Source organism: Nothobranchius furzeri, chromosome 19 (assembly GCF_043380555.1).
Source record: "Nothobranchius furzeri strain GRZ-AD chromosome 19, NfurGRZ-RIMD1, whole genome shotgun sequence".
In the NCBI taxonomy this organism is placed as follows: Eukaryota; Metazoa; Chordata; class Actinopteri; order Cyprinodontiformes; family Nothobranchiidae; genus Nothobranchius; species Nothobranchius furzeri.
In genome coordinates this window covers 1,667,282-1,682,878 of record NC_091759.1, presented here as the reverse complement: position 1 = coordinate 1,682,878, position 15,597 = coordinate 1,667,282, and the positions used below count along the sequence as shown (strand labels likewise).

General features: G+C 39.6%; 3 protein-coding genes across 6 annotated transcripts in view; 1 reads left to right on the top strand and 2 right to left on the bottom strand.

The window, feature by feature from the left end:
- Nucleotides 1-8,347, bottom strand: LOC129157310 (uncharacterized). 2 transcript variants are annotated; one of them, XM_070547421.1, is made up of 8 exons: nucleotides 6,779-8,347; nucleotides 6,030-6,086; nucleotides 5,072-5,408; nucleotides 4,848-4,962; nucleotides 3,783-3,982; nucleotides 3,417-3,634; nucleotides 2,568-2,727; nucleotides 1-2,237 (listed from the first exon to the last, which is right to left on the bottom strand). In XM_070547421.1, exons 3-8 carry the CDS (start codon nucleotides 5,406-5,408, stop codon nucleotides 2,095-2,097), a joined length of 1,173 nt encoding a protein of 390 aa, XP_070403522.1. In that variant the 5' UTR covers nucleotides 6,030-6,086; nucleotides 6,779-8,347; the 3' UTR covers nucleotides 1-2,094. The 2 variants fall into 2 exon arrangements, with proteins under 2 accessions (XP_070403522.1, XP_070403521.1); XM_070547420.1 differs by having other exon boundaries at nucleotides 5,069-5,408; nucleotides 6,779-8,342.
- Nucleotides 8,348-9,284: 937 nt separating this feature from the next.
- LOC139064254 (cathepsin S-like) lies at nucleotides 9,285-10,818 on the top strand. 2 transcript variants are annotated; one of them, XM_070547424.1, is made up of 7 exons: nucleotides 9,285-9,443; nucleotides 9,568-9,690; nucleotides 9,769-9,918; nucleotides 9,984-10,208; nucleotides 10,281-10,446; nucleotides 10,523-10,625; nucleotides 10,684-10,818. In XM_070547424.1, exons 1-7 carry the CDS (start codon nucleotides 9,330-9,332, stop codon nucleotides 10,784-10,786), a joined length of 984 nt encoding a protein of 327 aa, XP_070403525.1. In that variant the 5' UTR covers nucleotides 9,285-9,329; the 3' UTR covers nucleotides 10,787-10,818. The 2 variants fall into 2 exon arrangements, with proteins under 2 accessions (XP_070403525.1, XP_070403526.1); XM_070547425.1 differs by lacking the exon at nucleotides 9,285-9,443 and having other exon boundaries at nucleotides 9,600-9,690; nucleotides 9,766-9,918.
- Nucleotides 10,819-11,141: 323 nt separating this feature from the next.
- Nucleotides 11,142-15,597, bottom strand: part of LOC139064252 (synaptic vesicle glycoprotein 2A-like) — a 37,233-nt gene continuing 32,777 nt past the window's right edge. The window contains exons 13-14 of one of the 2 annotated variants that reach the window (XM_070547417.1): nucleotides 15,225-15,447; nucleotides 11,142-12,388 (exon numbers count right to left, since the gene is read on the bottom strand). In XM_070547417.1, coding sequence (XP_070403518.1) covers nucleotides 15,264-15,447 — 184 coding nt within the window. In that variant the 3' untranslated portion in view covers nucleotides 11,142-12,388; nucleotides 15,225-15,263. Of the gene's footprint in view, nucleotides 15,448-15,597 lie in introns of both variants that reach the window. The other variant, XM_070547416.1, reaches the window with a different exon arrangement.

The following is a 15,597-nucleotide window of genomic DNA, read 5'->3' as shown; positions in this document are numbered from 1 at the left end:
ACCCCCCAAGGCACTTTACAACACAATCAGTCATTCACCCATTCACACACACATTCACACACTGGTGGGGATGAGCTACGATGTAGCCACAGCTGCCCTGGGGCGCACTGACAGAGGCGAGGCTGCCGAGCACTGGCGCCACCGGTCCCTCCGACCACCACCAACAGGCAACGTGGGTTAAGTGTCTTGCCCAAGGACACAACGACAGCGACAGACTGAGCGGGGCTCGAACCTGCAACCTTCCGATTACAGGGCGAGCACTTAACTCCTGTGCCACCGTCGCCCCACATAGTCTCATTAGTTTATTAATCTGCCAGCTTTGATTCGACCAGTATTCAAAACATCCAGATTGGTAAAACCAGTTCCAACGCCATCTTAGTTCAGTTCAAGATCTCACTGGAGTTCACCGCATGCTAAGCAAAGTAATCGGACCGGCCATCCGGACTTCCCTTTTTATGCTGAGAACCAACAAGCTGGGAAAGTCTGTTGCATTTTACCAACCAAGCAACGGTTCCTTTCAGAATAAAAGCTGAACTCACTGACCCAAGGAGGGTCCCCTTTTGACACTGTGAACCACCTGTCGCTTTTTCCCTGGAGACGATCCAAGGACTAGTTTGTCGTGCTGTGACGCTGTACCACTGGCTCCAGTACCGAAAGGAGGGTCCGTGGACCTGACATTCTGGATCTGTGAAGGAGGTCTCATTCTAAGGGTATGTGGGGATGCGACAAAAATGGAGTCTCATGTGTTTATGAAACTCCGGTCAAACTCTGATCATAGTTAAGAGCAAAACATCATCTCACTCAGACTTGCTTCTCCGGATACGAGAGTTCTGATTAACACGATTCACACACACCATCCATCTCACATCTCATTCATACCAGATACATCCATAATTAGCAGAGTTAGTCTTGTTTAAATTGTTTTAAATTATTTAGTAATAAATCATCTTAAACGTTTGAAGGACTTTCTCTTATCTTGTCTCTCAGTTAATACAAAGTGTTACAAATCCCTACATTAAAAAGTTCCGATCTTCTGGTTAAACAACTCAGTGGTCCGTAAGATTGATCCCATACTCAATATGGAATCTTAACGTCTCACGGTCCTTTATTAAATGTAAATTAACTTTGTTACACCCTAGTGAGCTGTAAATTCAGGGTATTTGTCTGTTTTGTTACTTATTAAAATCACCAGAGACATGATTAAGTTTTATCGCAATTCACATCAAACCATTTCCGGCCTTAAATCATCCAGATGGAGTATCAGGAATAGTACCTTCACCACAGACATGCCATATCCAGTTCTAGACATGCCTACTGCCCTCTAGTGGAGGATGTACAGGTGACAAGGGCCAAATTTATTTCTTTAGAACTCTTGTTAAATTACAAAATAACATTAAACTGTTCGTTATATTGAGGTTTTAACATCATTAGCCAATAAACATTATTTAATTCTTATTTTAAGGGATTTAAAGTAACACTGAGTTTCCTGCTCCTCTGCCCTACTGGTTAACAGTGTAATTACAACTGTCGTAAACAACCCTGATGTAGCTACCCAGATAGCAAACGGACTCCAGACTGGATCCGTCCTGGAGGTACCGTAAGCTTTGGAACGGATCAGCAAAACGGACCCATAACGGAGTCCACTTGCTCTCCGGAAAAGATCTGGCACGGATCCGGATCATATCTGACCGGATCAACTCCTTTGGCACATCATCCGATCCGGATCCGTTTTGGACCCGTGCATCACCAGGTTCGCCTTTGTGTGCGCTTTCATAAAGAAAATAATCCAGCCTGTTTTTTATTTAATAATTGGAATTCCTTAATGTTTAATTAGTAAATGAAAACATGCAGTAGCTGAGAAGTCTTTACAGAAAATAAGAGCTTCGCTGTAAATGATTTAAAATTGTCTGTCACACCACACTTATCGTTTATGTTAAAGGAAATACACATCCAAACCATAAAAGTATTTTGATGAATATTTATTAGTAGTAATACAAAATGTATAAAAAAAAACTGTTACATGTGCAAGTATAATAATAGTAACGCAAACAGTATTAAAAAAATTGTGTTACCAGACTAATTTGTGTTAAAAAGCTAGTCAGCGGGTTGAACTTCTTGTGTACCACTACGTCGCCTTGAGCAGTCTCGATCTGCTGCCAAGTTAAACCAGCGGATAGCATGTTTACAAATGTCGTGGTCAGTGGAAGCGAAAGCGATGGGATTTTTTCTCACAGAATCTGCAATCACAAAAGCAGATTTAAATGTTAATCATCCACCACAATTTTCTATTGCAACAGGACACAATCTCCACTAATATCATCTTTCTGTAAGCAGAAAATAATTTGTCAACTAAAGATCTCAATACGATTTCTTCTTTTATTAAACCAGCTTTAGAAGTAGCTATACACGTTTATATTGACGCTGTGTAGCGTTTATAAGAAGTGAAACGCTAATTCCTCAGTGAGTGAATAGCAAAGGTATGAACTGGCTAGTGACAAGAAGCGTCGTAGTGGAGCACATATTGTTGACCCAGAAAAATGTGTGAACATTTTAAAATGGGTACTTACGCAGGAGCAGTGTTTTTGATGACATCTGGTTGAAAGACTTCTTCCCATTGACACCTTTCCAATTAATCAGCTTTCCAACATCATCGTGGAAAATGTGTGCCAGGATGTTCCACGTTATGCGTTTGGCGTCATGGCCCCCAATAGCTGCCAGCGAGGAAATCTAAAACGAAACAAAAAAATTATTATAATGAAATCATACATTAAAATAAATTTTTTTTTTTTACACGTAGCCAGGGATCTGCCAAAACGTAGATATTTTTCTACGTTTTGGTCTGTCATCCACACGAAAACGGATCTTTTTAAAAACTCCGGCCAAAGTGAAGATCTGCGTTTTCTCCGTTTTGGGTGTCTGCGTGTGGACAGACAAAACCGGAGTTTTAAGGTCCGCAACGTCACTTTCCGCGACAAAAAAATGCTGACATCACGTGTGCGACCTGTGTTTACACTAGCCGACAGCATGGATGCCCTCAGAGCTGCGCTCGCTTTATCACTCGTCCAAGCGCTTTTTGCTTGTTTGTTTTTGCAAGCGGAATTACTGCTCCTTGCGGAAGACCACAGACGAAGGACGAGGTTAAGAACGGGGGAAGTACTGCCGCCTACAGGTCTGGCATGTCCTTAACAACGTATTTATCCGGGTACGTGTGGACAGAGTTTTTTTTTTTATAAACGAGGTGGTGTGGATGCAAGTTTTTGGAGGGGCGGATATTCGTTTAAAAAAAAAAACAACCCGGCTACGTGTGGACTAGGCCTAAGCCCAGGGTGGATAACCCCTGTCGTCAGGTGACATCAACTTTACTCAGACCTTTTCACAGAGCATAGATTGCATTCAGTGCAAACAAACAAACTCACCAACTTCTGCTTCAGCTGGGAATGAGCAGCATCTTTGAGCCAGTTCTCAAAAGTGTTCACTTCCTCCACTGAAGCTAATGGCAACTGGACTGGAATCTGCACCTCCATTTCCTGGGGAGTTGCATCCAGCTTGCTGGTTAAATAATTGACCTTGGCTTCTAGTTGCTCCATCTGTTTTTTTAGATGCTCCAGCAAGTCCAAAATCTGGGCTTCTGTGGCTGTTGGGAAGAATATTAGAAAATATACGTCAGTCAAGTTTATCAGCTTGGAAAACAATATGTAGCAGATACACACTTCATATTTTATATAATGAAAAATAAAAAAAAATTAAATGATTAATTCAAACCAACAAAAAAAATTACTCACCAGAGCAGGGAAGGGTGCCCGAGTCAAGCCTTCTCCCTCGCCAGGCAGGTGTGTGCACCTGGCTTGCAGACAAGGTTTGTTGTTGGCATGGTAGGGGTTCAACAGCAGGAGATGGTGGCTGTATAGATGTTTTGGATTGGCTTCTGGATTTCTTTCTTGGACGTTCGTCTTCACCATCATCAGAATCCCCCCAAAAATGACTAATTTGGACAGGGAAATAACACTCAGCTGTCATGGTACCATCATTTCCATAATCTTTAGTTATTTAAGTCAATTTTTTCCCATCCTTGCAGATTTACACTGGCTCCCAGTCAAATTTAGGATCAACTTCAAGGTCTTGTTATATGTTTACAAGGCTTTGTACTGCCCATCCCCATCCTATCTGACGGACCTGCTGACCCCGTATGTTCCCACCCGTGCCCTTCGGTCAGCAGATCTGCTGCTTGTTGTTCAGAAGGTTCGGTACAAATCACGGGGGGAGCGTGCCTTCTCTTATGCAGCCCCAAAACTCTGGAACTCTCTGCCCCTCCGTGTGCGTCTGGCTCCGTTAGCAGTTTCAAGTCGGCCCTGAACACACTTCTTTAGCATTGCCTTCCCTCCGTGACACTTTTCATGACAATCTAGCACCAGATGGGAGTTTAATTCCATTTTTATGATTCAGTTGCTCACTTTTGGCATCTCGCACCATCTGGTATTTTATTTCGTTTTATTTGTGCCATTTTAAATGTTTTTATCATTCGTTGCATTATTTTCTTTTATAGTGCTGTTGACTGTTCTCCTATTTTATCGTTTTTAGTGGGAATTTTTATCTCCGGCTATTTATGCTTTGTTCTTCTGCATTTTGCCTGTTCTTATTGTGTTTCTTGGTCAAGGATTTGGCTTTTTTATGTACAGCACTTTGGTTAGCTGCCATTTTGAAATGGTGCTTTATAAATAAATATGGTATGGGTATGGTATACTAGGTATTGTCTTCTCGGACATAGAAACTTGGATAAATGTTCCATACACGACATTTGCATGCATGTTTCAATTACAATTCACAGGAAGATATAGAAAGATGCTAACATCACCTTCGGCTTCCTCTTGGGTCGCACGTCCTCTTCCTCCTCTTCCGTCTGCAGGTCAGAAGTGTGGCATGACAGAGACTTATTTAGGTGTTGTCTTGCCTCGAAGTACGGATCTAAAATTTGGCAAAAAAAAAAATCAGATAATTGAATGATTGAAGTCATTCTTATTTTAAAAAAAATTATATATATATATATATATATATATAATAAGTAGCTTACCACCTGATTTAGGAATTCGGACATCATATGTTTCCCAGTCAGGTCCCAGCTCCTCTGCGTTTTGTACTGCCCGGTTCACCCTTGCATCACTTTTATAATTGGGCCAACGGGTCGAATAATAATACACTACAGGTTCTGAGACTGCACAAGCTGACTGGTGTGGGCAACTTGAACCTATTTCTAGAAACTGTCCACTATCATGTCCAATGTCACTCTCTGTTAACTGAAAGCCAGCCAACGCAGCGTTGTCGTCCCTAATCTGCTGAAGTCGTTTTTCAACATCTATGCGTGTCCTTCGTCGTAGGGTGGATCTGCAGACAGGCAAAGTTTTCCTATTCATCTAAAAGAGATGGTTCAGGGAAAAATAAAAAAAAAGATTAATTGTTCCTAGTGTTAATTGAATTTGTCCAGTGCTAACAAGAATTTAACAAGCTAGTGAGCTCACTTCCTTGACTAATCAATTTCAGCTGTGTGTAAAGAGAAAATATGGCATCTACAGAAAAGGAGATAAATACATTTCTCCACTCAAACCTGTGTAGTTCCTCCTCCTACAGAAAGGATAATTTTGGATCTATACAATGAAGACATGTTACCCAGCTGAAATTGATTACACACAGTGAGACGACCATAACATTTGTGGCCTTGTCAGTTCAGCTGACACTACCTTATTTTCTTCGACTAGCAATGGATTAATAAAGGCTTTTAAAATCATTATCATCATCCTAAGTGCCTAGTTGTGCCCTGTTCAATTCTATGACTTAATGAATAAAATCAGTGTTAAAGATTGTCAAATAATCTCATTTTCAGTAAAAAAAAATCTAGCTGACGTAATTGGTGCTTTTAAACAATGCAAAACCATCCAAATTTAGTTATTTTTGCAAGCTCTAAAAACAAAAAACTTCTAAATCCTTTTTGAAAACAAAGTCTGCCAACAGAAACCATGAAATCATCTAAAACTTACCTTAATGCCTTGGTGATAGTTCTCAGTCCACTGTAAAGGGCTGTTTCCTGACAAAACCTGAAATAAAGAAGAAATGGGTTTTTGTATGTCGTAAAATAGTCAAAGACCACACAGTGGTTTGATTCTACTCCAACTGGTCTCAGAACAAAGAGCAGCAAACACAAGGCGCCAAAATTAACATTTTCACTCACAACCCCCTACATCCTGTTTACCTGTGTGTGGGGGAGGCTCCCAGCGCCCCACCCCATATCTTATCCTTAAGGCCACCTAAAATATCCTTGATAAAACGATTAATTTGTTTTAGAGCCCTTTATGTGGAATATTGGAGAAATTTGTACACTCGTTAACACGTAGTGATGTGGAATTGTCATTCAAAGACACCCCTAGCTCTAAAGGTTTATCTTAGCACTTTGTTTACTTCGAACACACGAGTTCTCGCGATAATGTAACCCTTTCTCGCGGGAATTAAGTTGGTCCCTCACTCGAAAAACATTTATTTTTGAGCGCTTTATACGGCCTTTATGCTTTTAGCTTTGTATACACAATCGTTTATCGCCTGGAAGCCCAAACAAGAAGCAAAAGTTCCCGATACAGGCAGGCACTGCAACTATGGTTAGCATGTTGCTGTAGTTAGCATCTGCATCTCTCAAAGTGCTGTTAAAGCAGAGGTTACGTTTTAAAAATGTAAATACACTTTGTCTATCGAAAAGAAAACTTGTTACCTTCAAAAATATGAATATGTAACTTACCGAAAAAGATGTCTAAACCAACGGTTCGTTGCTTCGTCTGTTTTTATCCACCACTTGCTTTCTCACGTGTTACCTGATGGCGGTCGGCAAAATATGCGCGCGCAACTGGGTCACCTCCCACCGGATTAGAACAGATCTGCATCCGCAAACTGCATGTGACCTGCCTCCTGAACACAGCATCCGGTCAGGCTTCATGTCGAAAACGGATGCGACTGAACGCGTATGTCCCGGTCTGGATGCTCTTCCAAAAAAGATATCCAAAATGGTGAACATTATTTTCATCATGGGAAAATACCATTTACATAAGACTAAATGGAAAAACAGCAAGCCTAACATTAACCATTTTAAAAATGAAATAAAACAATTTACAACATCTCTAAGAGTATTATCAGAAAATAACCAATCGAATTGTGCGAAATGTCTGAGTTTCTTGTTCTTTAAATTACAGTCCAATGAATCAAACATGTTTGAAATATAATGCTGAAATATCAACGTCTGAACGTTTTTTTTTTGATGTTATATTATTTTTATTATTATTATTTTACATCATAATTTATTTTATGGTAGTGTCCTGCGGTAATTGTTGCAAGTTCTAAATGTAATTTTTATTTTCCTCAAGTGAGGTCATTTGTCTTTATTATATTCTTCAGTTTGTTGAATGTAGGTTTCATTGTAAACTGAATGTATGTGAAAACGAAGATTGAAAAAAAAATCCAGACAGGAGTCAGCTGCATCCCTGCACAAATCCTTTCCACTGGAAGGGCTGTGCTTAAAGCGGAATTAAAGTTTACCAGGACTTGGAGACAGGACAGGACCTTAAAGCCAACAAACCAAAAGTCACACAAGCATTTAAAACGTTGCTCAAATTCAACCTTTACATTCTGCTAAACGTTCACATAAAGACACTTATCTTCTATTAATCTAATCTTTGGGTCATGGGGCGGCTCAAGGTTTCAAAAAATGACAAAATTCTTTTTAAATCTTTTTTTTTTCCTTTCTAACTTTTATTACAATTTTTATTTTCTGTAAAACTGACTATTTTGACTTGGTTCTCGTAACACTCAAAATAATGATCGGATGTGATAATTAATGATTATTTTGTTTATTACCATAGCCTTCACTAGATGGCGCTCTCATTCCATCATGGAAGGTGACCTGATGTGACTTTGTATTCTCCGAAGATGTTTTATTTCTTGTGTTCTATTTTAATATATGGAAAATGTGCTTTAAAAATAAAATGTGTCCATTAAACCACAACCTGTGTTTCTATATGTTATATTAGTTTTGCATATTTAAAAGTATTTTGTGTTTAATATTTTTTGGTTTGGGCTGCGCAGTGATTAGAGCTGTTGCCTTGCAGCGAGAAGGTCCTGGGTTCGCTTCCCGGCCTGGGATCTTTCTGCATGGAGTGTGGGTTCTCTCCGGGTACTCCGGCTTCCTCCCACAGTCCAAAATCATGACTGTTAGGTTAATTGGTCTGTCTAAATTGTCCTTAGGTGTGTGTGCATGATTGTTTGTCCTGTGTGTCTCGGTGTTGCCCTGTTGCCCTGCGGTGGACTGGCTCTCTGTCCAGGGTGTACCCCGCCTGATTGCCCATTGACCGCTGGAGATAGGCACCAGCCCCCCCACCACCACCACCACCCGCGACCCTGTGTGGACAAGCGGGTTCAGAAAATGGATGGATGGATGTTTTTTGTGGTTTTAATTTAATTATTACTTCAAAATTTGTGTAAAATGCATTTTTATTGCCAATCTAAAATATTTGCATGTCCCCAATTTCAACAATTTAAAGTGTAATTTCTTGTATAAAACATCATTTGTTTAATTTTTTATCAAAGCTTATTATCAGTTGGTTTTAATGTGAGAAAAATAAAACTTTATCTAATATTCTATTAAAAATTTAGGAGTTGTGTATATTTCACAGCTCCCTTTAAATTCAATTCAATAGAAAATAAGATAGAAATGTTTTTGAAGAGGTTGTCTTTCTGTCCTTAGCTTGTTTTTGCTGCCCTCAAGTGGTCAAAACAAGCCAGTCCACCTAGGTGTGATTGTATGTCAGCTGATAAGAGGTTGGATATTTTGTATGAAATATTTGAGTGCTTGTTTGGGTTGATGAAGAATAATTCAGAGGTTAGATTTATTTGGGTTCCAGCTCACAGTGGAGTAGAGGGTAATGAAATAGCTGATTATTATGCAAAGCAGGCAACGAAACTGGATATGATGGAGGTTCCATATTGTGTTGCAGAAGTGAAATCAGTTCTTAGACAGCAGATTCTGGATGAATGGCGAGAACAACGGATAAGGGATGTGAAAGGAAGACATTTATACAAATTAAAGGGAAAGGTTGGAAGAATGGAAGCTTAGTAAGATGATCCCCACATCAACTCACACTCCCATTCAGTAGGTGGCGGAAATGCACCTGAAAGTTGGTTGCCACTCGCCAATTAAATGACAAAAGAAGAAGAAGAAGGTGTGATTGTTTGCAGGTGTGTAGAGAGAGACCTGATAAATACAAGCTGTTCTTTGAACAATTCAGTGTGAGCTCTTGAAAATGTTTTACATCCTGCTGTTCACAGTACTATGTGGTACTGTGTTGTCCGTCACACATTTGGATCAGCAGTGGGAGCTCTGGAAGAAGACCTATAACAAAATGTATTCCCAACAGGTGATGGTGTCTTTTACTAGCCCTTTCAGGGTTCTGCTCTTTAGTTTATATTTTTAATTTTTCAAATAATTCTTGATCTTTAAATCCTGCAAATGAGATGAAACATTTCATTGCCTTTTGCAAGGTTGAGGAATTGGGCCGCCGGCGATTATGGGAAGAAAACTATGAAATGATAAACGTCCACAACCTAGAAACATCCCTGGGCTTGCACACCTACGAGCTGGCGATGAACCACCTGGGGGACCTGGTTGAGTATCTGGACAGACGATTGGACCATAGTGTTTGAAGCTCCCAAACAATGACAGTGGCTTCTTCTATTAAGTAGACATTTCAGGAGGTCATTGGGTCGCTCACTGGAACGATTGTGCCGACAGACGTGGAGAGGATGTCGTACAAGCTATTTAATATTAATATGTCTCTTCCACATTCATTGGACTGGAGGGATGAAGGGTGGGTCACTCCAGTTAAAACACAGGTGAGGTCCAATTTCATCTAAGTGCAGAAAGATTTTTCTTGCATTTTCACAATCCTGTTTTCCAGGGTTCTTGTGGCTCTTGTTGGGCATTTAGTGCAGTGGGTGCCCTGGAGGGGCAACTAAAGAAGACCAAGGGCACCTTGATGTCACTCAGTCCTCAAAATCTTCTAGACTGTTCCTTAAAATATGGGAACAATGGCTGCAGGGGCGGCTTCATGTCCAACGCCTTCCACTATGTCATGAAGAACCAAGGCATCAACTCTGATGCTGCTTATCCCTATGAAGGAAAGGTGAGTCCATAACTCTACGAGGGGGTGTAATACTTGTGATAAAGCCTCCTAATACAAAGATTATACTTTCAGCGAGGCAAATGCAAGTATGACCCAAAGTATCGAGCTGCCAACTGCTCTGGGTATGCCTTCTTACCAAAGGGGGACGAGTTTGCATTGAAAGTAGGCTTGGCTAACATTGGCCCCATCTCTGTCGCCATTGACGCTTCCAGGCCCAAGTTTCTCTTCTACCATCATGGTCAGTACTTTTTTTAAGAACATTTTTTTTGCCTTTATGGGGATACTTTTTATCAAACCTTGTGTCGGTCTAACAGGCGTGTATAAGGATCATACATGCTCCCACCATGTGAACCACGGAGTGCTGGTTGTGGGATATGGCACTGAGAAAGGACAAGACTACTGGCTGGTCAAAAACAGGTTGGTGATTAAGTTTCTCATTAACATGCCAATGATTTAAAAAAAATATCTCTTGCAGTTGGGGTGAAGACTATGGAAACGAGGGGTACGTCAAAATGGCTCGAAACAAACACAACCAGTGTGGGATTGCTTCTTTTGCTTGTTATCCCATTATGTTGTAAGAGTTGTGTTAATAAAATCTGGTTTTCTTTCAGTTGGAAGTTTGATTATTTTTTTTACCAATTAACATTGATTTTGTACTAAAGACACTCACAAGATTCTAATCTCATACTGGTTTCAAGAGTTAATTGGACTCCAGTGGCCTGGACCTTCTTAGTGGCCTAGTGGTAGTGTTCACCCATGGGTCTGGGTGATTGGGGTTCAAATCCTGGTTGGGTCATACCCATGAAGATATAATTTCACCAGTGTGTGACGACTGAGACTTTAACTTTGGGATGTTGTAGAACTGGGAAACAAGGATGGGTGTCAGGTCTATGGACCAGAGACTGAATCTGATCTACAAATCCAAATACAAAATCTTTCTCCAGGTTTTATTTCCATTACAATTTTATAATTTTCTTCATAGAACTGGGAAATGGGCACAAAAGTGCTAAACCCAGCATGATGAACAATTCTCACAGAAAATACATACAGCACCTTTTCAGCATCACTAAAATATTCTCAATACCCATAATAAATACTAAATTTACCAAGATTTTCAGCCTTCATTTAAAAAAACAAAGATGACACACAATAGATTTTTTTGTTTTCAGGTTGAACTGTTCTGGAGTTATTCTGGATTTTTTTGTTTTCCATAAATTCCATACTTTCACATACAAACATTTACAGTTTCCACAAACGGTACACTGAATTCTGAAGCGAACTTACATTTAGTTTCATTTAATAAACCGACCAGAGTCAAACTAAAGAAAACACAAATGGAGAAATCCCTCTGTCCCACCAACAGCGAGGGATTCCTGGAGTTCTCGGCGGATGGACGTTTTTCTGGGATTCTTAGGAATTCATCTGAATATGACTTGAAGTTGATTAGACAAAAATCATGCCATTGAATCACCTTGATGTGGTGGTTGCTGCTTATTTTGACTACGGTCATTGTTACAAACCTTTTTGTACATCTTTTCTACACATAGTAATAAATGGTATAATTTTACATTTTGGACAGGAGCTTTAATTTTAGACGACCTTTGCCCTTTGGGGATTTTAACCTTGTTCCATCAGACTTGTTGGAAAGCTTTCACTTTATTGCTCGCTCTTCTACTTTTTGTCCTTTAAACTTACACAAACAAGCACAAATTAGACTTATGCACATTTTTGGCTCCCACTGCCACTATTGCCTTTTCCCAGCCTCGGCTATCTACGACAAAATGCTTTACTCTAGGCATCTTCCCAGATATTCAGGAATATTTGTTATACTATATATTTTTTATATATATTTATATGTATAAAAGTAATCTGGGTCCAAGGGAAACAAGGAGCACAGTCACAATTAACTTACTTTCAGAACACATTTTCACCAATTTTTAACCCCACATTTTAAAGAAAAAAATCACTGCAAGCAATAAATCTGTCAACAATGAAACAGCTGTTCCCGCTTTAGGTGAGAACAACCGGCATACAGGACATCCAAGAAATCAGACAAAAACGACACAAAACATGCGTCAACTTCAGTTGAATACAGAGATTTTGGAGGGTGAAGTCATCCTTTTGGACTGAGGAATCGGCAACGTCTCTCCGTGACTGGCTTCGGCGAGCACCCGCGTACTCTACGCAAGGAAATAAACAATGAACTCTAAACTGCATACGTTTTCTTTCTGTTTTTAAAATGTATCCAAAAATAAAATAACAGTTAAAAAAAAGTAACAGTTTTGTCAGCTCAGACAGACTCAAAAACACGCAACAAAGCAAAACTGTTCCTACGTTCACTCATTTGGGAGAACGAGTCACGAGTTTACCGAGGAAAGTGTTTGGTAAATAGTTAGCTTAGCACAAACATTTACCTTGAGCTATGCTAACAGAAGTAAACAAGGTTTTTCATTAAGGAGGCAATGATGTTGGGAGTCTGAGAAATGCCATAAAAGTAAGAAATCTGTCATTTTCTACATTTGTAGTTAAATGGTCAAAACTCTTATTCTGAAATTTCGTTTGTAATTTTGCGGTTTCTTTAAGGATCGACTTTAGAGTTCACTTGCTTTCTTTTTTTGGTGGGAATATTCAGACCAAATAGAAAAAAAGATAACTACATTTTAAATAATTGTGTTTTATTCATTATTATTGTTTTTCTACTTTTTCTTTTTCTTATTTTTGCTTTTATGGCATTCGTGTCTCCTAGATAACAGTACTGTAACACACACACACAATCCAAGCAACTGTATTCTCTGCCCATACACTCACTCACTGATTGTCAACACAACTAGATGTACGACTGTAGAGAAATAAACTTATTGTTCTGTGATCGTTTAAGGTCCCAACAGGTAGTAGAAGATTTGAAAATGCATGCAGAGAAGAACGATTTAACAGGAGCCCTTAAAATAAAAATGTCCTTGTGAACCACTGATCATTCAGATCTCAACTCTTCTCCTTTTTGGTCCCATACTATTTGTGCTTATGGTTGTAAATCAGGATTGGGTGATGCGATAATACAATATCACGAAAGATTAGATCATGCCTGCCAAAGCAGAGACGTCACATAATCATCTGTAGGACATTTTCTGACAGAAAGACTGAAAACAGCATGATTCGGGACTTGTTTCTACCCGGACAGTTTAGGATGTGACACGCTCTAAGCCTGACCAGTTAAAGTGGGAGTGACACCATGGGTGGAGACTTATTTTAACCAGATCTCCTGTTAAAAATACCTGGAAAAAAGGCGTCATGCCTGGAGGAACGAGAGAGCGACACTGAGGCAATGATTGCCCCCCCCCCCCATGAGCCTCTCAGTTGGAAAACTAGTTGTTAATAATGCGTGAACACGAGCACACAAAAAGCAGACTCACCACTCAGGAGAAGCGCATACAAAATTTCAATATGTTTACTTAAAATTATTTAGTTTTCCTAAATATTCTGTATGTGTTTCATTTTTGGGTAGTTTTTATTGAGGGAAGTAGAGTGATTGTATTGTTCAGAAGCTTGCAAACTCATAAAAAACATGGCTAGAATTTTATAAATAGGGATAGGCCTAAACTAAAAGCCTAATTTTTTGACTTTTTAATCTTAATTTTTGTCCAAAAAAAAAGAAAAATAAATCTAGAAAAAGAGCATTACTTAAAATAAAACAAGGTGGGGGGCGGGGGTATCTGCCTGCTTCTCGTCCATTGACAGTTGGAGTTAGCCATTAGCTCCACACGACCCTACTGAGGAATGAGTTGTGATAAATGGATGTCTCAAGATTGAGCTTGAAACAGACATGAGCAATCGATTCTGGATCAAGAAAAACCTCATTGTCTCTGTGGATCAGATGGATTTTTTGGACACAGTGTGTCACATGACCAAAGCAGCAGGATGTGATTAGCTCAATGCTGTTAGATTGATTTCTCCCGCCTAAATTCCGACGTGAGATGCGTATGTTGCGTATTTCACTTTGTTGGAAAATTTAATTTCCCGTGAGACCAATCTTCTTTCATAGCTACGTAGAAACAATTTGTTTTCCTGCTTTTGTCACACAGAACGGTGGAATTTAAACGAATTTCTATCTCACACAGCATAAAAACAGATGTATAAACACACACACACATCATCGCACGACTGTGTTTACGAAAGGCAGAGACATTTACACTCGTGAGTAACACACAGACACACTCAGCTAAAATCATTATCGCACTTTAGGTTCTTCTCTCACATAAAACAGCTGACAAAAATCCGTCTCACAGACGTTCCTGCATTTTACTCATAAACACCTCAAACTGCCACACAATAGGGAGAGTAAACTTTGTTTTAACACTGAAGATCTGTGTCCATCTACTCCCATGTATCACAGAGAATCCTGTGAAATGCATCTACTGGTGATAATAATTTGGGTAAATTTAGATTTTCTGGAATGTTTAACTTGTATTTGGAGAGATTTAACCTTGTTTAATGGGACAGGCAGTGGTCAAAGGCTATGGGGCTTTTCAAAGAAAAATAACCATTTTTAGATTTATCAGGGTCAGCCTGAATAAAAATATTACTACTAATATCAGCAGCAGCTAATTATGGTGCTCAAAAATGCACAAGAATAAAAAATACTTTAATCTTAGCTGTAAACTGACGATAATGAATTCCATCTTTACCCCAGAAAATAATATTCTCTGTCTAATTTATGTCTCCAGCGTCCAACTCTAAATGCTATTCATTCTGGCTGCACATTTCCATTTATTATCACAAACTCTCCTCATACAGTAGGATTAGATTGTTACCAAACCTGACTAAAACTGAGCCCAAGATGTTACGATGTTGCAGGTATTTTTCAAATATTTTTCCACTTTTTATGATTTCTGTGTATCAGTAAAGACATTTCAAAGGATTCTGGGGTTACTATGGGGAAGTCAGTCTCTACTGTTGCTGTGAGAACAGACGGGCAACGCTGAAGCTCTCAGGGATGTAAGGGTTTCTCAAACAACTCACTCCAGCTAAATGCTGCTGCCCACTGCTGGTCATCCTGTTTTACTGCAACACTTGGCCTCTTGTTTCTGGTAATTTTGTTGCCAGGAAGCTGCCAGCGGCGAGAGCGCCACCGGCAAATAGGATGGGCACAGCCTTGGTGATGCCAACAAATGACTGGAAGATGCTGATGCCCAGTACAGCCGCCAATTTACAGAGGGCATTCAGGAAACCAAACGCTGTGGTTCTGGGAACAGATACAGAGGGACAAATACTGTTTTAGTGAAGAGTTTCAACAAAATATCTTGATACGATATGATGCTTTATGATACAATGCAATACAATATGATACAATACATTACGATGTGATACAATGCACTACGGTGTGCCATGATAC

Bases quoted from the DNA above. Each gene is read 5' to 3' on its own strand.
- LOC129157310 (XM_070547420.1), bottom strand. From the start codon at position 5,408: ATGAATAGGAAAACTTTGCCTGTCTGCAGATCCACCCTACGACGAAGG. The intron at 4,963-5,068 runs GTAAGCTACTTA...GCCAAATTTTAG, and splicing joins CCGAATTCCTAAATCAGGTG to ATCCGTACTTCGAGGCAAGA. The intron at 3,635-3,782 runs GTGAGTAATTTT...TCTTCCCAACAG, and splicing joins GGGCACCCTTCCCTGCTCTG to CCACAGAAGCCCAGATTTTG.
- LOC139064254 (XM_070547424.1), top strand. From the start codon at position 9,330: ATGTTTTACATCCTGCTGTTCACAGTACTATGTGGTACTGTGTTGTCC. The intron at 9,691-9,768 runs GTTGAGTATCTG...TCTATTAAGTAG, and splicing joins TGAACCACCTGGGGGACCTG to ACATTTCAGGAGGTCATTGG. The intron at 10,209-10,280 runs GTGAGTCCATAA...TTATACTTTCAG, and splicing joins CTTATCCCTATGAAGGAAAG to CGAGGCAAATGCAAGTATGA.